Genomic DNA, 23,582 nt, shown 5'->3' on the forward strand with positions numbered 1-23,582 from the left:
TAATCATTCTTTTGGTTTCTTCCATGAAGTGCGATTTGAAAAATACCTTCTTTTTATAGATGTTGTTTCTCTGTTGTCTCTTTATATCATAGATTCGATTTCTTTTTTGCCTCTACTGCGTTGACATTTTGGAGTTTTGTTGTGGCTTTTGGCCTTTATGGGTTGTTAGGACCAATATGTGGAATAAATTAGAGGTGGGTGGCAGTGGGGACTGAGGTGGGTTGGATTAATTGTTGACTTCAATTTCAGTACTTATCTGCAAAAATAGTACCTTAAATAATAGGGTTTATTGACATGCTTAATTAGTAAAATTAATTTGCTAATTGCTTAATTAGTAAAATTAATTCAATAATTGCTTAATTAGTGAAATAGTTAGACAAATTCTTAGTTAGTCAATGATGTATTCCATTACTTAATTAGTCATTTGGTGTTGTAAAACAGTAAAGGGTTTATGCATTTATGAAATGCATAATTAATTAACTATTTTATTCATTACTTAATATGTGTTAAAATAGTTACCTAGTTTGGTTATATGCTTAATATGTATTTGCTATGCAAGTAATCCTGATCACTTTACCTTGGAAATACATCATGGGGGTACCTTGGTGACTTTAAATCCTGAAACAGGTGTGAGCATTTATGAAGGTGGGAAGGTTGTTTGGGCAGACTATTGCAATTTGGACTACATGTCCTTATTTGAATTTGATGGGATTTCAAGGTATTTGGTGCCACTATTGTCTTATTATAGGCTGGCTGGCTATCCTCCAAATTTTGGATGGGAACCTGTCTTACATGATCAATGTGTGCTGAGGTGTTGCGAAAATCAAGTGAATAAGGTTGCATCAGTATATTACATCATATCCACCCACCAGAATCTAATTGAAAATAATGAATCACAACCTGATATTATTGATGTAGAAAAACATGCTACTGGAGGGGAAGCACAGGCTGTTGGAGGGGTAGCAGAAGGTGATAGGGCACAAGTTGATGGTAGTGAAGCAAAAGTTGAGGCAGATGATAGTGGAAAGGGGCCAACATGTTCTAAAGAAGTTGAAGCAAATGATAATGGAAAGAGGCCAACATGTTCTAAAGAAGTTGAGTCATTGTATGATGTTCCAATTGTTACCAGATCAAATGACAAAGGCAAGGCCCCAATGGAATAATTCACATTTAATTAATGAAAAGTTTAAAATTTTGAACAAACACCATGAAAAGAAACACAGTAAAACAAAACAAAGATTATCAATTTAATGAAAGAACCGCAAAAGAAAAATAATAGGGCTTTGAGTACTGGTGTGATGTCGTTGGACTCTCTGATGAAGTGCGGTGGTGTCTGGAGAGAGCAGTTTTGCTCACCTCTTTTAACTCAGGTGTATGCTCACCTTTCATTTAAAATATTGTCATGTGTTTAAAATGTTAACTATGAGTTAACCCATTATATTTAATTATTATTCAACAATAAACAATTCAGACAAAACATTTTAAAATATTTAAGACTTCAGAAAGAAAAAAAAAAAAAAAACTTAAGAAAACCCATAGCCCACCCACGTGTGCATCTCTCCACCAGCCCCCACCCCTTCTTCTTCCTTCTCCTCCTCCTTCCTCACCTTCTGCAACTAAACCCCAAGGTCAAATAAACCCAGCCCCCAGACAAAAATAAACAAATAAAACCAAAACCACAAACGAACACAAATCAAAACCCGAGTAACCTAATCAAAAACTCATCTTCTTCTTCATCTTCCTTCTCATACTCTGCGATTTCTTCACCTAACAACAAGACCCATGGCAGCCTATATTTTTCACGATTATTGGCATATTCATATCACACACAACAACCTCAAAAATGCCGGGAACACAGAAACACAAAATTAAAGAGAAATCAAAATCACAAAAACACAGTAGAGAGAGAGAGAGATATATATATATATATATTTGGCAGAGGAAAAAAAAGGGGATCAACGAGATTTGGCAGAGAGAAATAGGAAGAAGAATGAGGGGGTGGAGAACGGGGAAGAAGGAAAGAGTTAGGTTTTCTTAATTTTTTTTTTTTCAAAGTTTTAAATATTTTAAAATATTTTGTATGAATTGTTTATTATTGAGTAATAATTAAATATAACTCATGTTTAGTTTTTTAAACACATAACAGTATTTTAGATGAAAGGTGAGCATACACCTGAATTAAAGGAGGTAAGCAAAACTGCTCTCGTGTCTGGAGGTGGAGGGACTATTAAAACCAAAGCATGGAATTTCAAGAAGCAACTATTACAGGGCGCTATGTAAAGAAAAATACGCTAAATTATGTTAAGAATCAGCTATATCCTTTATCAAGTTATAGAGACATGTCACACTAAAATAAAAATTTCAAACTCCATGTTAAGTTATACAGATTAGAGACGGACTATCATTATTGATGTGTCCTCTGAAACCTAGTTACAAACATTCCTTTGGAAAAAAAAAAAAAAAAAATGAGTATTGGGTAGAGGCGTAGAGCGCAATGCTATATATTTGAGTATTTGACACAGGTTTTTCTGTAATGCTAAAACTACGGCAAGTATAGAAGCTAGTTTATTGTACAGTTACATATCATGAAAAATCCACAACCTTTCAATTCCAAGATTTCAAAACATAATTCATTACACCGTTGCACATTCAAATTCCATTTCCCCATCTTTTTTTTTTCGTTCATCCATTATTTCCTTCGTAGCTCCATTCTTGAAATTGACAATAAAAACATTACTGGGCATATTTTTTTTTTTTTTCCAAATTTACTGGGTATATCAAAAATTAAACAAAGACACCTTTAATACATGAAAATCGAAAGTGTATATATAGTAAACGGTGGATACACACATACCTTGCCTTTAGAAACATTAGGCAAAAAGAAAATAAGAGTTGCAACTGGTGCGGCAATCGAAGTGAGGAACAGAGACCCCACAAACAGACTCGGCAGCTTCGATAGGCCTAAAGAGATTGCACCCTCATCGCGCAACGGAAGCACCACGAAGTAAGCGAGTGAATCTGGAGAGTGTGGAGATCGAGTGCGGCAGAGAGATGAGAGAGTGAGTTAGAGAGAGATCGAGTGAGTCTGAGATGAGATGAGGGAGTGTCAGAGTGAGAGAGAGATCGCACAGCCCTCTCTCTTCTCTCTCTCTCTCTCTCTCTCTCTCTCTCTCTCTCTCTCTCTCTCTCCATATGTAAACCAACCCAAAACCCATTTCCTTCTCGCGCAACCCTCGCTCCATCTCTTTCTCTCTCTATCTGTAATTTAACCCAAACCGGACCAAACCTTATCCAGGTGAATGACCAAAAAGGCACACCCAACCCCACTATTTCACAATGACAAGCAGATCAAAAAAAAAAAAAAAGATGTGAGGGGAAAAAGAAGAAGAGCATGACGATGGCAAGGGACATAAAAAAACCAAAAAGGCAGGGTCAAAAAGGAAAGAGAGAACGAAATGACAAAAACAGCCCAACCAACCCACCAAATGACAGAGACCAGCCACCAAAAATAATCAAACCAGGGTAAAAAGATCTTTTTATGATGGAGACGCTGTTTTTAAGCTACAGTAACGCCTTTCACCTTTAGTCAAGGGTTTAAATTTTGATTTTTAAGGATTTCGAAATTTTAACACTAATTCGACCAAATTTCGAAAAATTTTGCCGAAATTTCGAAATTTAGCGACATTTCGACGAAATTTCGCTAAATACCCAGCTGAAGCCAGTGAGGGATTGAGGAAGGAAGAGGAGACCAGAGGCGAGCTGGCCTCGTCGCCGACCGTCGCCGAAGGCAGTAGATCGAAGAGAGAGAAGAGATCGGCGTGGGTCTGGTGGCTGGGCAGTGGGAAAGAAGGAGAAAAGAGGAAGAGAAGGAGGGAGGAGAAAAGAGGAAGAGAAGGAGGGAGGAGAAAGAGGGAGAAGAGAGAAGGCGTGGGTCTGGTGGCTGCTGGCTGGGCATGCAGTGGGAAAGAAGAAAGATAATGGGTTTGGTGGCTGGGTAGTGGCAAAGAAGAAAGAGAAGGAAAAGTCACGGGAAGAAAGAAGAAAAGAAGGAAAGGAAGGAAAGAAAATAAAAAGAAAAGAAAAGAAAGAAAAGAAAAAGAAAAGAAAAGAAAGAAAAAGGAAAAGAAAAGAAAAAGAAAAGAAAAGAAAGAAAAGAAAAAAAGAAAAGAGAAAGAAAAAAAAAAGTTTAGAATTGGTTGTGGAGTTGAGGTTTGGGGTCTTTGTGTAATTAGAAAGAAAAAAAAAATTTGGGATTTCATTTAATTGTTTTTAAATTTTAAATCTTATTACATTTTTATATAAAAATAATTAAAAATATCTTAAAGAGCCTAAACTTTAATATCTTATATCATATCCTAAAAAATATAGAATACACATTATAAAATATATAAAATTTAGTGTATATATTATAGAGTATATAAGATTTAGTATATAGAGTATATATGATTTAGTGTATAAATTATAGAGTATAAAGAATATAATAATTTTATTTATTAATTATATTAATTTTATTTAATAGTATTTGCCTACAGCGCGCATTATATTCATTACATATCACATGAAACCTAGCATATAATTTAGTTTTTTCAATGTTTTTTTATCAATGTAGTAGATAATATGTTAAATAAACATATGGTAAAGTTTCATTTAAAATTTCCGTCGTTTCCGTCGAATTTTTGTCGAAATTTAAAAATCTTCGAAATTTCCGTCGAAATTTCCATCGAAATTTCCTCGAAACCTGAAATTTTATTCCTTACCTTTAGTATATATAGAATTTATATATGTTTAAGCCATTCTAGCATGGGTATATAAATATATACTTGTAGAAGTAGAAACTACTTAATGTCTAATTGGACAAAAAACAAAGTGGAAACTAAAGACCCGTTTGGTATCCTACTCAAAATTTTTTTTTCAAAAAGTAAGATTTTTTTTTTTAAATCTGAGTTTTCAAAATCAATTTTTAAAATTTGAAAACTTGTTTGGTATGAAATTTGAAAACAATTTTTAAATTTAAAAAATGATGATAACTAATAAAGGAGAAAGTGTAAAAAAAATTGAGAAAAATGATGTTTTATCATGAAACAAAATGAAAGCTGAGATATGAAATTGCAACTTTTTGAACTTCAGGTACTAACTTGAAATCCGAAATAAAGTTGAAGTATTAAATTATAATTTACCCTAGAATTTATATATGTTTAAGCCATTCTCCATGGGTATATAAATATTATTTGTATATAAATATATACTTGTAGAAGTAGAAACTACTTAATGTCTAATTGGACAAAAAAAAACAAAGTGGAAACTAAGGGCCTGTTTGGTATTCTATTTAAAAACTATTTTTTTTTTTGTTTTCAAAAACAAAATAACAAGTTTTAGTCAAGAAAACGTGTTTGGTAGACCATTTTTAAAAACCATTTTTAGAAAAAAATTCAAAAACATGTCTCTTTTTAAAAATGATAAAACATCGTTTTTCTTAATTTTTTTTTTTACACTTTCTTTTTTCTTAGATGTCATCATTTTTAAAATTTAAAAATTGTTTTCAAATTTCATAACAAACACATTTTCAAATTTATAAAATTGATTTTGAAAACTCACATTTTAAAAAAATCTTAATTTTTGAAAAAAAAAATTTGAGTAGGATACCAAACGGGCCCTAAGTCTTCTGTCTCCCCATGGAAGTCATAGTCAACCTACGGGACTAAGTCCTCCACTGAAAATTAATGTAATGAATTTGAATTGGTAAATGATCAAATGCTGCATGCAGTCTACATGAATTGTGCTCGATTGGAGTCTCTACTTAGACAATCGAGATTATAATGTCATTTCTGCAAGCTTACTTCATCTACTTAGAAATGCAAGTCACTCTTTTTCTCTTGTTTCTGATAACACCTTGTGTAACTCCATTGAATTTCGATTTCCCCAGCTTTCCCAGTACCGTGCTCAACAGTCTAATAATCCCCGAAGGAGATGTTTCCATCAGCAGCGAATTCCTCCGACTCACCAAAAGCGTTGCAGACGATGCAAAGAATGGAAGCGTTGGCCGAGCCAGCTACTACACACCCTTCCTCCTCCACCAAAACTCCACAGGTAAACTCGCAGATTTCATCACTACATTCACATTTGTAATTAATTCCAAAACAGAAGCTTCCTACGGTGACGGGCTCGCCTTCTTCTTGGCGCCGAGCGGGTCCTCACTCAACAGCAAACTAGGAGAAGGTGCTAGCCTCGGCCTCCTCTTTGACAAATATGGAAACATGTCGAGGATAACAGTTGTAATGACTCTTGCATGGATAACAATTGTCTTAGGTACGCTTAGGGAACATGCAAGTTCACTGACTAAAGGAGACCTAAAAAGCTCTTAGTTATGCAAAGTAAGGAGAATAATTGCTAAATGTAACTATCCAACAATCTTTTGGTAGACAAACTTTGCTAACATGTTTGCATATTGATTGTTGGTATCTATAGTAAGGTAAATGGTATACTAGTGGTGGATTCTGACCCCTAGTGCTTCTTTATTATTACTTTTATCTAGATTAATTCAGTTTGTTATTTTGAAGTCATTTTTACTTTATTGTTAGTTTAGTCTAGTCTTAAAACCAATCCAAAACCCCCTTATTCGTGTGTGTGAGTTAGTGTAGATTTAATTAAATTTAATTAAGTTAGTAATCATTACACTAGTACAATTCTCTATGTGATCGACCTCATATTTGCAAGATTTTCGTGCACTTACGAGTTAACCTAGAGCGTGGAAAAAGGTTAAATAATTTTGCTCTAAGAAAACATACAACATATTCACGAGACGATGTCTTAGTAATAATTCACTCAAACAATGACAATACCATACACTAACCGAATCCACACTCCATCCCATGGACATCATTATTGCTTTACATGTGGGATTCGAGTATCTGTGAATTCATCAATGTATCTAATGGGCAAGTCATGCTTTTTCCCCTTATAAATACTAAGGTTTAATTGGTAACCCAGTACACCGGCCCACATCCAATTGTTAGAAATGACTTCCTTCTCCATTGGTCAAGAATTCGATGAGAGCTTGTGTAAGTGTCCCCCCCCCCCCCCCCCCCGGAGCTATAGGAACCACCTTGCGAGTATTGTAAGGCTGTCTTTGCAGATGACCCAATAATGCAATACTATAAGTGCCAGCCGAAGCAAATGCACCACTGTGCGATTATTGTTTAAGGTGGGACGCAATTAAACAAACTAGAGTCCAAAGACCCATTTCAATGCACCTGTGGAAAGGGGCATTCAATTGTGTGAAGATTGTGAAACTCAAAATAAGATCTCATACTGGTATAATTTATAAGAATGTTTACGACTACGTCCGTGATTCGCCCCAAACCCATGACAACCACTGAAGAATGTCATGGATGGATTCCAACAAAATAAGATGTATCATTGTTTATTTGTTGTTGGGTGTTCATGTTGTTTAATTTATGTCTTCATTATAGTATCTGGTTGAGTGGACAGTGTGGTTTTCTTTATGTGTTTTTCATCGTTCATATCGTGAAATATAATAAATTGTGTTGTGTATACTATTTTTATGCATTTTAAACATTAAAAAATAACAAAAAAGTTGAAAGACAATTTGGTGGAGAGAAAATAGAGAAATTATAATTTGGATAATAAATTAAAAAATTCAATATTGATCTTATATATATATTAAAGATCTCGTTAAAATAAAAGGTCCATTGACTTTAGGTATCACATTATAATGTTTTTTCATTTCAACTACCAACTTAAAAAAATATGGTTATATCGAACTGTGACTATCTAACAGACATAACTTTTTTATTGATTTATTGTTTTTTCAATATTTGCAAAACTTAAACTTTAATATTTAGTCTTTGGGTTATAGGACTTCATCCCCCAAACCTAAATCAAAAGTATGAAACCCTTAAAAATTTTGATTTTTTATAAATTTTAAATAGTTACAACTATAACTGTTTGACAATCACAACTGTATAACAAACTGATTTGTGACCTAATTCAAAATGTTTTACTCTAGGTTAGTACCTAAACTAAAAAAAATTAGTGTCTTGCTGTTTTATTAAAAAACTATTGATATTTAGTATTTAATCCTAATTTTCTATAAAATAAAATCAATAGTACCATTTTCATAAATATTGAAGTTATATATTTTAAATTAATTAACCATCATTTAATCACCATTGGTGTTCAAAAAGTGAGACCTAAAAATTGTATATATACTAAACGGTGAGAGAAGGCATTACTGTTCCTAGACTGTTCACTGAAAAGTCCGTTTTGCCCCTATTGTTTCTTTTTTTAGTTGGTTGCTTCCAAGGAATAAAATTTCGAGTTTCGAGGAAATTTCGATGGAAATTTCGATGGAAATTTCGGCGGAAATTTCGAAGATTTTTAAATTTCGACAGAAATTAGATGGAAATGACGGAAATTACTATCAAAATATGGAAATTTTGAATGAAACTTTACTATATGTTTATTTAACATATTATCTACTTAATTGATAAAAAACATTGAAGAAATCAAATTATATAGTAGGTTTCATGTAATATAAGGTGAATATAATGCGCGCTGGAGCAAATACTGTTGAATAAAATTAGTATAATGAATAAACAAAATTAGTATATTCTTAATTTATACTGTATAATTTAATTATACACTAAAATCTAAACCCTAATACTCTATATATTCTATATACCCTAATACTCTATAATCTATACATTAAACTCTATATACTCTATATTTTTTAGAATCTTAGGTTTTAAGCCCTTTAGGATATTTTAATTATTTTTTTATATAGAAATGTATTAAAGTTTAAGGTTTAAAATAACTAAAAGAAATCTCAAACCTTTTTTTCTTCTTTCCAATTGCCCAAAGGCCCTAAACCCCCACCCCCCCCCCCCCCTTTTTATTTTATTTTATTTTATTTCCTTACCTTTTTTTCCCCGTGCCTCTCTCTTAAGTCTTTTTATTTTATTTTTTTTCTTTCTTTCCTTTTTTCCCGTGTCTCTTACTTAGCCAAGCTTTGTCTTCACTAAGTGTAACAACCCAAATTTTGGCTTATGGTAATTTTGTTACTCAAATTTTTCAAATTTGTTTTAAGGTTTGTTTAAAGAAATTAGAAATTTCTTTAAATTTATTTTAACTAACTTAGAACTTTGGTTGTGGTTTTAGAGCTTAGTTGTGTGGAAATGAATTTTAGAAAATGAAAATTCAAGAATTTGACGATTATTATTTTTTTCAGAATTAAATTATAAGAGTAGGATTTTTCATAATTTTTTTGAAAGCAATTTGACTATTTTGAGGTTATAGGAAATTAGTACTCATCAATACGAGTTCATAGAATTTTTCGGTGAATTATTTGGAGTCTCGAGCTATTTTTGGTGAATTTTTGAAGTTGGAGAAAATGGAAAATATGAAAATTTCGAAAAATTTCGGTAAATTTCGAAAAATTTCGAAAAATTTCGAAAAATTATTAAACATGTGTTTCAATTTCGACACCCTAAAAAAATGAAATTTTCGGCGAAATTTCATCGAAAATTTCGAAATTTAATTCCTTGGTTGCTTCTGTAGTTTCTCTGGTTAGTGGGGCCGTTTTGGTCATTTCGCGTCATTTTTTCTTCTTATCCTCTTTTTCTGTTTTTTTACGCCCGTGCCGTCGCTTTCTTTTTCTTCTGTTTCCCCTCTCAGTCTTTTTTTTTTTTTTTTTTATCTGCATGCCATTTTGTGAATACCTGGGTTGGGTATGCCCTCTTTGGTCATTCACGCCTCTGGGCATTTGCAAGAAAGGGTTCGCGTCTCCCTCTCGGTCTCTCTCCATCGCCGTCACTGTCTCCGGCGGCGGATGGGGGTGGTCTTTGGCCCATCTTCTTCGTCTCTTCATCCTCTTCCTCCTCATACCCTTCGTTTTCCCCAGAACTCAGCCAACTCGAGAACCCAGTTCAGACCAATTTGGGTTCATCGGCGTTGACTCGCCGAACCCGGTGGCGTCGTGAGGCCGGACCACCTGGGCTTCGTTCTCCTCGCTACGGGGAGTCTCTCTATGCCACTCACTTGGGTCGATGATGCTTCACGACAGCCTCCGAAGGCCAGCGGCTTTCCCGTTATATATTCTCCTCTTGGCGTATGTGCTTTGGGTATGCTTTTTTTTTTTTTTGGTCAAATGCTTTGGGGGTATCTTTTTCTTAATAACATGAGCACAAAAAGTCCAGGGTTTCTGTATGCAACCAAGGATTTGATTAGCTCACCCATCACCCAATTTTTCTGATACTTGCTTGGTTTTTGTTCTTTTTTGTTTTTTTTTTTCCTATAAGAAGCACTTTGTTATATTGTATTCTGCGTTTTTTTTTTTTGTTTATGGGAAAGTTATACTTTTTATATCTTTGGTATGCATAGTTGTCTCTATTTTGCTATAAGGTGGTGCAGCCTGTGAGTTCGTTTTTTGAGGTCACTTTTTTATTTCTTTTCCCTCCATCTAATGCATATGAGTTTTGAGTGTGGTCATTTTTTTTCCTTTATGTTGGTAAAGATGAAAGTCTTTGTAACAGATTTTATGATGGCAGGTGTAAAACAATCAAAATAGTGAGGTTTAATTAGTGAGTCTTGCAGATTTTATAACAAAATTTAAGTGTGGTAATTTTTTTCCTTTCCGTTGGTAAACATGCAAGACTGGAAAAACATACTGATTCAATGTGTGAAAGGAAATAACTAGATAAAGCAAAAGACCCAGCCACACAAAAGTGTTAAAAAGATAAAGAATGGACATAACATATAGGGCCAGAAACCCAAAACAATAGGCCAGTGAAATTGGATGGCAGCTGCATTATTATTGTCTTTGTGCACTAAATACTCCATTGCATCAGTTCATTTCAAAATGAAACAGACCCATTGTCATATAAAAGTTATAACACACAGGGGCCTATATTTATTCTTTATAGGCAGAAATAACACATCCATGTTTATAATACAAAATTAAATGTTGACTCTGAATATCAAGAGAGAATCAAGAGATAATTATATGTGACATTTAATTAATTAATACGCTAACATTCATGTTTAATGACTGTGTGTGTCAATGTTGAACTGCTTTGGGAACATTTTATTTTATCTGGGTGTTCATTTATCCTGCTTTCTGTTGTTTAACATTTTTTATCTGATTTTTCATTTTGGTTAAGGTTTAGAACATGGCCATGGTTTTTGGTGATTGTAAGTTCTTTTGGTCATTGTGAGTTTCAGTGTCAATGTTGAACTGCTTTGGGAAAATTTTATTTTATCTGGGTGTTCATTTATCCTGCTTTATGTTGTTTAACATTTTTTATCTGATTTTTTATTTTGGTTAAGGTTTAGAACACGACCATGGTTTTTGGTGATTGTAAGTTCTTTTGGTCATTGTGAGTTTCAAGTTTTGAGTTGATTTATTCTCAGCTAGAGATTTATCAAATTTTGCTTGCTGTTGTGCCAAATTTTTATCCAACTTGCCTTTTGGGGAAAAAAGACAAGGGAGGCTTAATTTTGTTAACTACTCTTTATTTATTTTTCTCCCTAAATAGGTTTATGCGGTTGATAAACGTCTAAGCCACTTTTATAATTATTTTCAGTCTTTTAAAATAGGCAGTTTGGTTTGGTTAGATGCAAGTTAGGAATTGTAATTAGATTGGTTGAGATTAGTGGTATATATAGTTTTAATTTTCGTTTATTTGACAGCTGTTTTGAAGTGCTTAATTAATTTTAATTTTATTGTTGCATTCAGATCTCTCAGAAGATATCAACAAAAGTGAAAGGATAATATATATTATTGCAACAATGGATGTATACTTAGCTGCCTAGCTAGCTGATCTGTTTTATATAGTTGCATTGGTTGAGAAAAACTGTTCATAATGAACAAGTATGCATTAAGGACATAATCAAATGCGTAGTTTGACTACTAACCTCTGTTTTCTATTCGTCTCTTGAACTCAAATTGAACTTTAGTTTATGTCTAATAATGATCGAGCGATGTCAATAATTAGTTTATGTTTTGTATGAGGTCGTTGATTAAATGTCAGAAAAATTGTTGTTTGGTGTGTTTACCAAAAAAAAGTTTGTTTGGAAGAAAATATTACCGCAGTAGAGAGAGAGAGAGAGAGAAAGAGAGAGAGAGAGAGTTTTGGCTCTAAAAACATTTATGTTGAATCAATGAATTGGAATTCTTCTATGCAAGTTCAAAACATAACAACTCCTTATAGGAAAAAAAAAAAAAAAGGTATGATATAAATGGGATGATGCCATTTTATGATGTGGTTGTTTTGTATGTGCCATTTTTTTTTTTTGGGTGAATATTTTGTATGTGCCATTCCATTTCATTTCATGATTACATGGCTAAGATTGAAGGGATATTGTGCCAGTGCCTTGCTTTGGGTGTATGTGTGTACGTGTTATTTTCAATTTAATTTATTTTCTCTAAAAAAATTATCTGAGAATGAAAACATTATTTTTAATCAGAAACAGAGAGGTTGTTTTAGTTAATTAGTATTGTAGTATCTTAATTTTATGCTTTGGGTTAGGAATTGATTGGGGTCCTGAATTTGGATGATGGGTTGTGATTGACATATTATTCACTTAATTTGTAGCACTATTGAAACAATTTATCTTCCATATGTCTTGATAGGTGAAAAAAATTAGATAAAAAATTGTGATAACTAAGGCAAAACTGGAACCAGGGGATTATGTCTTTCATTCTGAAGTAACATACTATTATTTGCTTTTGATGATCCTTAATTTGAGTGGTTATTATTTTGCTTGGTTTTGGTTTATGAGTTAGTGCATTTGGTGCAAAAAATATTGGCTTCTGGTGTTTTAGAGACCTGGGTTTTTGGCTAAGTTAGGCTCGAATCACTGTGAGTTGTGTCTGATTGCATAGTTGGAATAGTAGGGTCTATTGTCATCCTATGTTTATATTATTGCTTTATGTTATTACTTTTCAGTTTAGCAAAATTTAGTTTGCATGAATGTGCATATGTCCAAGTTTTATCTTATAATAGCAACGTGTGTTGAAGAATTGCAGAAGTTGAAAAAATGGTCCATAGAGACAAGCTTCAATTGGTTGAAGAGTTCAAACCCACCATGGCATTCCCTATTGTTCAATCACTAAAAGACAAGAAAAAGAAGGGGTGCCCTGAAAGAATAGGCTTAAGTGGATAGAATTCTTATAAATGTTTCACTTAATATGAACTCTTAAATGTTTTACTTCTTTGTTATAAGCTTTGGCAAGTTTTCAGTTTTAGTGATTAAATGTTATGATAATAATATGAAAAATGTAATTGTATGATTTGTATCCACTTTCATAATATTTTTAGAGCTCATAAAGTTTTTAGCTTTAGTGGATACAAAACACTTCATTTATCTACTTAAATTTTATAAGCCTTTAGCACATTTATAAGTTTTTCACACCCGCAGCACCGCGCGGCCACAATCACTAGTATAACACCATTTGATGACCCAAAATATGTTTGACATACAAAAAATGGCACATACCAAAGTAGAAGGCCTTAGAATTGCTTCATTGGTGGAGGCTGGAAAGGTCACATGGCACAGTAAAATCAGTTTGCCTTTTCCTATACCATAGCCATTGAAGATACTCTTAAGCTAAACAATTAGGCAGAACTTAGTGAGCAAAACTCTTTTTATATTATATGTTTAAGCCATTCTCCATGGGTATATAAATATATACTTGTAGAAGTAGAAACTACATAATGTCTAATTGGACCGAAAAAAAAAAAAAGAGTATAGAAGCAGAAACTACTAAATGTCTAGGGGTCACATTACCAATGAATAAATTAGCAGAAAAATCCAACTCTCCATTCTGAATCTTAACCATTTCCATTAATTCCAGCCTTCTCAAGTGAAAATTTATTGAACTGAAATTGAATCACTCGTATATATTCAAGGACAGCCAGCATGCAGATACTGCACATGTGTAAATAGCATGTCAAACTGAAAGGTCAATTGCTTGCAGGTCTGATCATCAAGTCCTCCTTTATTTCGGTTTGAATTGGTCAACAAGGGCTGCTGATTAAAGCACTTTATTTTTAAATGACAATTTGGTTTGTAAGCTTAAAAAAGTATAAATGGCTGTCACGGGACTTGCTCGGAATTCACCAAAGCTTTGATTCATTCATCTTCTCAACTGAAAAGTCCCATGAAAACATTAAAAACTAAATAAATCTGCTGTCTCCAGGGAAGTCAGTCAAAACAAGTCCTCAGTGGTCCACTGAAAGTAATTTTAAATGATCGAAACGCTGCATGCAGTCTACATAAATTGTGCTCGATCGGAATCTCTACTTAGACAATCGATATTATAATGTCATTTCTGCAAGCTTCCTCCATCTGCTTAGAAATGCAACTCACTCTTCTTCTCTTGTTTCTGATAACACCTTGTGTTACTCCATTGAATTTCGATTTCCCCAGCTTTTCCAGTACTGTGCTCAACAGTCTAATAAGACCAGAAGGAGATGTTTCCATCAGCAGCGAATTCCTCCGACTCACCAAAAGCGCTGAAGACGACGATGTAAAGAATGAAAGCGTTGGCCGAGCCAGCTACTACACACCCTTCCTCCTCCGCCAAAACTCCACAGGTAAACTCGCTGATTTCACCACTACTTTCACATTTGTAATCGATTCCCAAAAAGCTACTTCCTACGGTGACGGGCTCGCCTTCTTCCTGGCGCCGAACGGGTCCTCACTCAACAGCACACTAGGAAAAGGTGGCACCCTCGGCCTCCCTTTTGACAGATACACGCCGACGAATCAGTACCCGTTTGTCGCCGTGGAGTTTGATATCTACGAGAATAAAAGGGAAACCATGTTAGACCCTCCTTATGAGCACGTCGGTATTGACATAAATTCGGTCAAGTCTTATAAAACCGCGCCTTGGAATGGTAGTATTACTGATGGACAAATAAATACTGCTCGGATCAGTTATCATTCTAGCTCAAAAAATCTTAGCGTTGCCTTCACTAGTTATGAGAATGGTGTCCAAGTCATGAGATATCTTGATTACAATGTTGATCTGTTGCAGTACTTGCCGGATTTGGTCATTGTTGGGTTCTCAGCTGCAACCGGTGCATCGATTGCTCTGCACAAGATCAACTCATGGAGTTTCAATTCGACTTCACTGAGTCTGAGTGATGAGAATTCAACAACCACCACACCAGTAGTTCCTCCGCCAAGCACCGGTGTTAAACCCAAGTCAGGAAGTGGCAATACAGGACTAGCAGTTGGGTTGGGTGTTGGTGGATGTGTAATCTTGATTGGTATGTTGGGATTGGTTTGGTTCATGTTTTGGAAGAAGAAGGAAACAGGGGACAGCATGGATGAGGAATTTGAAAAGGGGACAGGCCCCAGGAAGTTTTCCTACAGCAGATTGGCTCGATCAACAGGTAATTTTGCAGAGGCAGAGAAGCTTGGAGAGGGAGGGTTTGGCGGGGTTTATAGAGGCTTCGTAAAAGAGTTGAACTCAGATGTTGCTGTGAAGAGGATATCAAGAAGCTCTAATCAAGGGATGAAGGAGTATGGTGCAGAAGTAAGGATCATCAGTCGACTTAGGCACAGGAATCTGGTGCAACTCCTGGGTTGGTGCCACGAAAAAGGAGAACTCCTACTTGTTTACGAGCTCATGCCCAACGGTAGCTTAGATTCCCATCTGTTCAAAGAAAAAAGATTGTTAGCTTGGGAGGCAAGATACAGAATTGCTCAAGGCTTGGCCTCTGGGTTGTTCTATCTACACCAAGAATGGGAGCAATGCGTGCTGCACAGGGATATCAAAGCCAGCAATGTTATGTTGGACTCGAACTTCAACGCAAAACTTGGGGATTTCGGGTTAGCGCGGCTTGTGGATCATGGAAAACAATCCCAAACAACGGTTCTGGCTGGAACCATGGGCTATATGGCTCCTGAATGTGTCACTACAGGAAAGGCTAGCATGGAATCAGATGTCTATAGCTTTGGAATTGTGGCTTTGGAGATAGCCTGTGGTAGAAAACCGGTCGATCCCGAGCTTGATAGGAGTCAAATTAACATGGTGGAGTGGGTTTGGAAGCTTTATGGAGAAGGGAAAGTCCTGGAAGCAGCCGATCCAAAACTGTGTGGAGATTTTGATGAGAAACAAATGGAATGCTTGATGATTGTTGGGTTGTGGTGTGCTCACCCAGATTATAATGTCAGGCCTTTGATACAACAAGCAATCCAAGTACTTAACTTCGAAGTTCCATTGCCCATTCTCCCATCAAAGATGCCAGTGCCAACCTATTCTGCTCCTCCTCCAGTACTATCATTCTCAGCAATCTTGTCCAGTGATAGTACTACTGGTTTTGAAAGAGGTCAAACCGAGTCTTCAGGCCATGGTTACAGCACCAATTCTTCACAGTTCACCACATCTTCTGCAGCAAATTCTTCTCCATCAACATCAATCACTTGTGTACACACAACAAGTCTAATCTAATTATCATGATATACTATAGTAAATAAATGTTTTTAGTAATTAATGTTTCAGCTCCCAAGGGATATGTGTTTGTAAGTTTTGATCAAGCATGATCATTCAGTCCAATAAAATAAATTGTTCTTTCTCCTTTATTGTTCGAGTGTGTGTGACTGGTGTGATAAAGTTTGTAACCTTTCACCCATATATTTGGTATTACCGTATTAGTTTGGAATTAAAGTCAATATAAATTAAAAAATAATAATAAGAAATAAGTTTTTAATTGAATATATAATTGTATTTAGTTTTTTGGAAATATTTTTATTTATGGAACTACAAATTATCTTTAAATTTTAAAAAAATAATTGAGAAACTAATATAAGTTTGTTGGAATATGCTTTAATGCAAATAAGAAACTAATATGCTTTAATATAAGTTTGGCATTAGCCTGATATGAAACATGGGTAATCTCATTAGTTGGCATGAGGGCACGAATATAATTATATTGTTTAACCATATCCCTTTTTGTCTATTTTGCACGGGTCCAACGACTTGATTTAAAAAAGTGGACCGCAAGTTTCCTTTTGGATTTTGAATGCTTCTGAATAAGGGTGTTGTCATGCCTTTATAATCAAGGGATCCATATGTTAATTTTGATCCGTTACTTACCTTACGCTTTTGTATCACTTTTTTTTATTTTTTATTATTGAATGAAAAATTTCATTGACCACAAGGGAGTTGCATACTTGCATAGTTTAGAGCCAATTGATTGTGAAGCCAGTGAGATGCTTCATCAACCCAGGTTACCCTATGATCACAAGACAAGACATGTTGAGCTAGCAAATGAGCCATGTGATTACAAGTTCTAGAAACATGTCGACATATCTAATTATTAAATAAACTCCATACACCCTTCGTTTTATCCATAAGATGACCATCAGATGCTAAATCTTCACCTATCATCTGAAGTCATGAAATAACAATTTTCACATTAGATTCAAGATAAATAGAATTATAACCTACACCCAACTTACTCACTTTTAAGATTTGTTTTTAAGACTTAAGATCACCATCTTTTCTATATTTCATTATTTAAATTTTAAAAGTATATATGAACAATTTACTTACCACTCTATGTAGTTTTTCAACAATCTGAACCATCTATTTTTTAGGCCTTTATTCATAAACCATTCTTGCAAAAAATTAGCCAAGTCGGAAATCATTTGTCAATCTAACTTTGATCAAACATTTATACGAACCAAATATTTTTGATAAAAACGTCTATTTGTTTGATCAAAGTTAGATAAGCAAATGATTTCCGATTTGACTAATTTTTTGCAAGGATGAACTATGAATAAAAGCCTAAAAAATAGATGATTCGGATTGTTGAAAAACTATATAGAGTGGGCCCATCCACCCCATCCCACATTTAATACTAAATGTAGGATTTCACACTTGAAGGTCCCTATATATATATATATATATATTCGATTAGTTCCATACAAGGAGTTAAATTTTGGGTTTCGAAGATGAAAATTTCGATTTCGACAAAAATTAGACAGAAACGACAAAAATTGCTATCAAAATATTGAAATTTTGAATGAAACTTTAACATATTATCTACTACATTGATAAAAAACAATAAAGAAAGCAAATTATATAGTAGCATACATGCCATATAAGATGAATATAATGCGTGCTGGAGGCAAATACTGTTAAATAAAAATAGTTCACTAATTAATAATTATATAAATTTTATTGAACAAACACTTCAATTTTATTAATTTATGCTACAATATTGCATCATGAATTACATAAGTAATTAGTTCTACATAGAGCTTCTATGAGGTTCAACATATTCACCGTCTTCAGTATTCTCATGTGCAGAGTAGGTGTACTGCGAAGCATAATCACCCCATGATACTTCTCCAAAATAATTTTTCCTAATAACAAAAAGACATACACAATAACTATATAATTGTTTAATCTTTCATGGACTAATTGCATAATTTGTAAATTGTATAATTTGTATTACATAATTTACATTAATATTATGAGGGTATAATTTGCATAATTTGTATAATTTGTCCATATTCTATAATTTGCAAAGACATACTGTCACATACATAATTAATAACAAATGATGTTTAATTGTTCATGGTGATTGACATACTAAATTTTCTTTAATTTGTATAATTTGTCTATATCAAGAATTTCAAATTAATTCATAAATAACTTCATACTCTATGATTTATCCATACTCTATGTATAATTTGTCTATAATAAGATATAAGTTGATTTACATATTGATCTCATGTTTCCCAAAACGTCATATAACTTCATAGTCCATACTCTATGATTTATCCATATTCCATAAATTAATTCCATTATTTCCATACAAGAATTTCAAATTCACAAATTTCAATTTTAAACGTACCCTAAAATTTTAAAATTGAAATTTCACAAATTCTCAAAATTGGAAAACCAAATATTAGGGGAATGAAAGCCCATGGTGAGGAGAGGAAAACCCACCAAAAATTTTGGTGATCGGAGGCCAGAGGTGACCGGAATTAGCGAGACAAGCCGGCAGCAGAGTGGGTGTTCCCGAGAAGATCTACGCGCAGGGGGAGGATGGCCAGCAGCTGGAGGTCACGTCGGTGGTCTAGAGCTGCCGAGATTTGGCTGGAGATGGTGCTCTGGTCACGCGCTAGGGAGGGGGGCAGAGATAAATCACAGGAGAGAGAAAACAAGTTACCACAATAGGAAAACGCCTTTTAAAGTCGAAATTTTTGTCGAAATTTTTGAAATTTCCCGAAACATTGCCCAAAATTTCCCGAAATTTTACTCCTTAGTTCCATGTGATTACATGGAGTTGGAATACTTAATTGACACATGGTGGAGAGTTCATAGACCTTTTAGCCCCATTTTGGTCGTGCCCCCTTTGTTCCTTAGCTGATATTTTGACACATGTCCAATACTTAATAGTCACTTAACTTGATTATCTCTTATTAATAATTAATTAAATGGAAAAAAAATTAGGGTTCAATTGTGTTTCACTCCAAAAGTCCATTTCTCTTTTGACAATATTTTGACACCTGTCCCTTCTCCATGGGAGACAAATAGACAATCAAAGGACCAAAGAGGCCCACTCGGTGGTAATGTAACAATGTTGCCACTATCAAGGCCTAGATGTAAAGTGTTGTGGTTTGAATTTTTGTTTGCTAAGCGTTTCAACCATAAAATGGTATTATTGTATTTTTCGTTTATTAAGCAATCAATTCTAGAAATACTAGTACTGTATTGACTAATTAAAAAGATATTTCAAGACAAAGATACATCTTTCTCCAATGGGGCAAAGATGATGATAAACAAGTTGTTAGACCAGACAGCTGGCATATATTGTATTATTTACAAACTTTGTTTGTTTAAGGAGAAAGACTTCAATGGTAACAGAGATTGATGATGTGACATTACCAATAAAGAGGAGTGTGGATCCTAAATTTCAATGTCCCAAAACTCTCTTAATTTCTCTTTGTTAATATTGCAAGCAAGTTAATTTTTGTAGACGAATTAGTCAAAATCCAAAAAAAAAAAAAAAAAAAGATTAATTTGTCCAAGTCCAAAAGAAAAAGATCGATGAATTTGTCTCTACCAGTGCCCACTGATTTTGTGAAAGGCAACTATCAAATCAGTTATTGTCCTCTCTTATTTTCTCAACAAAACTTATACATACAAAGATATAAATGATTGATATGGAAACAGAAAAAAGATAGAGATAATTGAAGACCCCAAAACTTACATGACTACAATTACTATAATATATTACATAATAGCTAGTTAAAAAAAAAAATTATTGCAATAGACTTGATGTATCTGTCCTAAATTACAATACTCTAATTATGTCTTGCAGCTAATCTACTTAATTTGTTGACACAATTTTAACTATCACCCATAATTCAATAGAGAACCTTGTTGACAATTGGGCGTGTTTTACACATGGCTTCCAATGGCACATATTTAGGCATGGTAAGTCCTTTACCTTCAGTCATATCAATCTTCTTCTCACTAACTCTCTCCCACTCAAAGCATTAAATCAATGACCCAAGAGTCAAGCCCACCACACGTTGGGCCAGGCCTGCTCCAGGACAGGCCCTTCTTCCCAGCCCAAACAGCATGAGCTTGTGTGACTCATCCACACTACTTTCGAACCTCTCGGGCTTGAAGCTTTCGAGCACAACTTTGGGTCTCTGTGCTATGGCCCATGCATTGACCAATACCATCGTGCCACATGGAACATCGAATCCCCCAACAGTGCAGTCATCAAATGAGGAATGTAGGACTAGCAATGGTGCTGGTGGGTACAATTAATCTGAGAGTCTCAAAGATGATGCTTTGGAGGTAAGGTAGTTTGGACATTTCAGGTTTGTCCACTTAACGTTCTTGGCCAAGTTCAGCATCCAATTCGGCTCTAACCTTTTTCAACACATGAGGATTGTTTAGCAAATTGGACATGGCCCATTCCAATGTCATTGCGATACAGTACCCGCCAATAACAAGACCTGAAAATTGGTAGAAAAACAATTTTATGTACTGCCACATTGCTTTATATGAGTAATTACATTTGAAGTGCAATTATTAGTGACAATATAGTTAAAATATCCTAATGAGGTAATGAGGTTGCTAAATGCTAAATGCTATAGCTAAAATATCAGTTTTTGATAAAAAATCAACTACAATGGTGTTTGTGTGCTAAATGCTTTAGCACAAAAATTTGAGTTCGGATCCACTATCCCCATTTTACCTGTCCCTCCCAAATTCTTGTAGTGGTGTCTTCCAGATGAAGTCCGACAGTGTTTTCAGCTTATGGCCAGGTATAATTTGTATGTGAGAAAGAAATCATCGAATTATTTTTTATCCTAATCCTCCATTCAGCCACCACTGGTTTTTAAAGTCTGAATGCAAATAACATTGCAAAACTAAATAAAAAAATGAACTATATAGTTTAAATCTTTGTAAAACCAAACTACAAACTGTTTCATGAATGTCATTTAATGAAGGCTTCTTATAATCAGCTACATTATCGACAACAGCCTCTCATATTAAATTATTAAAAGAACAATATGCTTCCAATTTGTTTCAAAAATAAACATGCTGGAGCTTTCTTCTGAAAGTGAGAAGCCTGCTGGAGGACAGAGAGCTTTCTTCTTCTTTTTGAATTTTTTGGTAGCTTTCTTCTTCATTGGAGAACAATGAAGAGAAAAGGAAAGGACTCAGGCAAAAAAAAAAAAAACAATAAAAGAGGAAGAAGGTTGGAAGTGAATTGAAACATGTTTGCTACTTTCATTTAATTAATTTTTAAAAATCAGCCCAAAAAAAAATTATTTTTAAAAATTATTTGGAGATAACAGAATATCTTTCTTTTGACAATGTAGTGGGACATGCATGTGTCAAAATATTTGCCAAGGGAGGGGTATAGGTAAAATGGAGACTGAGGATCCGGACTTAAATTAGACAATATCTTTCATTTGAAAAGGCTTTTCTTTTAGTGGATTGAGATGATCATGTAGAATTGTATTGACTTTCAAAAGAGCCTTTGAGATAACGGAGAATTCTTTTAATCGTCACCATGTGTGTATCTCGAGGGGAACTCATGAATTGAGCCATTGTATGAACGACATAGGCAATGTTAGGGCGAGTGAGGGTAAGATATTGAAGACAACCCACCAATTGGCGATATTCATAAGGATCCGAGAGGAGAGCACCCTCCAAAGCCGAAAGAGACTTCTTGGAAGCCAATGGAGTGGAACACGGTTTACACTCAAGCATGGAACTCTTCTTTAATAAGTCAAGGGTATACTTTGTTTGTGAAATATGAATGCTGTGAGAAATAGGCGAGACTTCAAACCCAAGGAATTAAATAACTCAGTGGTCCCAAATCCTTAATATCAAAGGCACAACCCAAGGAGTAAATAAAGGACTGAAGCAAAAAAGCATGGCTGCCAGTGAGGACTATATCGTCGACATAAAGGAGGAGGAGAAGAGTCTGACTATGTCGATGAAAAAGAAAAGGAGAGGACTCTGCCTTACTTTACCGAAAACCATAGTGAAGGAGGGAACTTAATCGTGTAAACCAAGCTCGCAGAGCCTGTTTAAGGCCATAAAGAGCCTGTGAAGGCGACAAACATGATGTAGACGAAGTGGATCGATCAATGAAGCCCGGTGGTTGAGACATGTAAACTTCTTCATCAAGAATGCCATGAAGAAACGCATTCTTGATATCAAGTTGACGGATAGACCAACCCCAAGAAGTAGCAAGACTAAGCACTATGCGAATGGTAGTGGGCTTGACAATCGGATTGAAGGTCTCATCATAGTCAATGCCAGCCTGTTGATGAAAACCTTTGGCGACCAACCGCGCCTTATAACACTCAATAGAACCGTTTGATTTGTGCTTAATTATAAAGACCCAATTGCATCCAATTGTATTTTGGAACAGAGAAGAAGGAACTAAAGACTACGTGTGGTTCTTAAGGAGAGCATTAAACTCCTCAGTCATTGCACCACGCCATTCTGGCACCTTGACAACCTGAGAAAAACAAGTAGGGTCAACATGGGATGTTAGAGAAACTGCATAAGCTTGTGGAATAGGATACCAGATTGTGCCATCGGTGTGGACAAGTGGTTTGGTAATGCCAGCCTGTAATCTGGTTGTCATGGGGTGAGTGCGGATGGGAGGGGGAGGTGGTGGTGGTGGCGGTGGCGTTGGAGGAGCAACATGAGATGGAGGTGGCGATATGGGAGGCTCATCTGGAGGAGCCGCCTCTTGGGGCAGGTCTGGTTGTGGAGTGACAAGTGGCGACTCAGAAGGAAGATGAGTGATATCAAGCTCGACCAAGGGAGAGGAAGAAGGAGACCTGCTGTGCGCATAGGGGAAGCTGGCTTTATTAAAAACCACATGGCGTGAAATATAAACACGTTGAGTGACTGGATCAAGACATCGGTAACCCTTGTGCTGCAAATTGTATCCCAAAAACACACACTCAACAGAACTAGACATCAGTTTGTTATATAATACAGAAAAAGGACAGGCCCAATTTAACGTTGCAGAAGGAAGAACATTAATTAG

General features: G+C 34.9%; 1 protein-coding gene and 1 pseudogene across 2 annotated transcripts; one reads left to right on the plus strand and one right to left on the minus strand.

Annotated features, from left to right (window-relative positions):
• The first annotated feature begins 14,297 nt into the window (after positions 1-14,297).
• On the plus strand, positions 14,298-16,609 carry LOC147292706 (L-type lectin-domain containing receptor kinase IX.1-like). 2 transcript variants are annotated; one of them, XM_086232557.1, is made up of 2 exons: positions 14,407-14,615; positions 15,059-16,609. In XM_086232557.1, exons 1-2 carry the CDS (start codon positions 14,556-14,558, stop codon positions 16,478-16,480), a joined length of 1,482 nt encoding a protein of 493 aa, XP_086088683.1. In that variant the 5' UTR covers positions 14,407-14,555; the 3' UTR covers positions 16,481-16,609. The 2 variants fall into 2 exon arrangements, with proteins under 2 accessions (XP_086088682.1, XP_086088683.1); XM_086232556.1 differs by having other exon boundaries at positions 14,298-16,609.
• A 3,803-nt stretch (positions 16,610-20,412) lies between these two features.
• On the minus strand, positions 20,413-20,986 carry LOC147292707 (isoflavone 3'-hydroxylase pseudogene; annotated as a pseudogene).
• Positions 20,987-23,582: the final 2,596 nt, after the last annotated feature.

This window comes from Dryas octopetala, chromosome 2, assembly GCF_963921425.1.
Source record: "Dryas octopetala chromosome 2, drDryOcto1.1, whole genome shotgun sequence".
NCBI lineage: Eukaryota > Viridiplantae > Streptophyta > Magnoliopsida > Rosales > Rosaceae > Dryas > Dryas octopetala.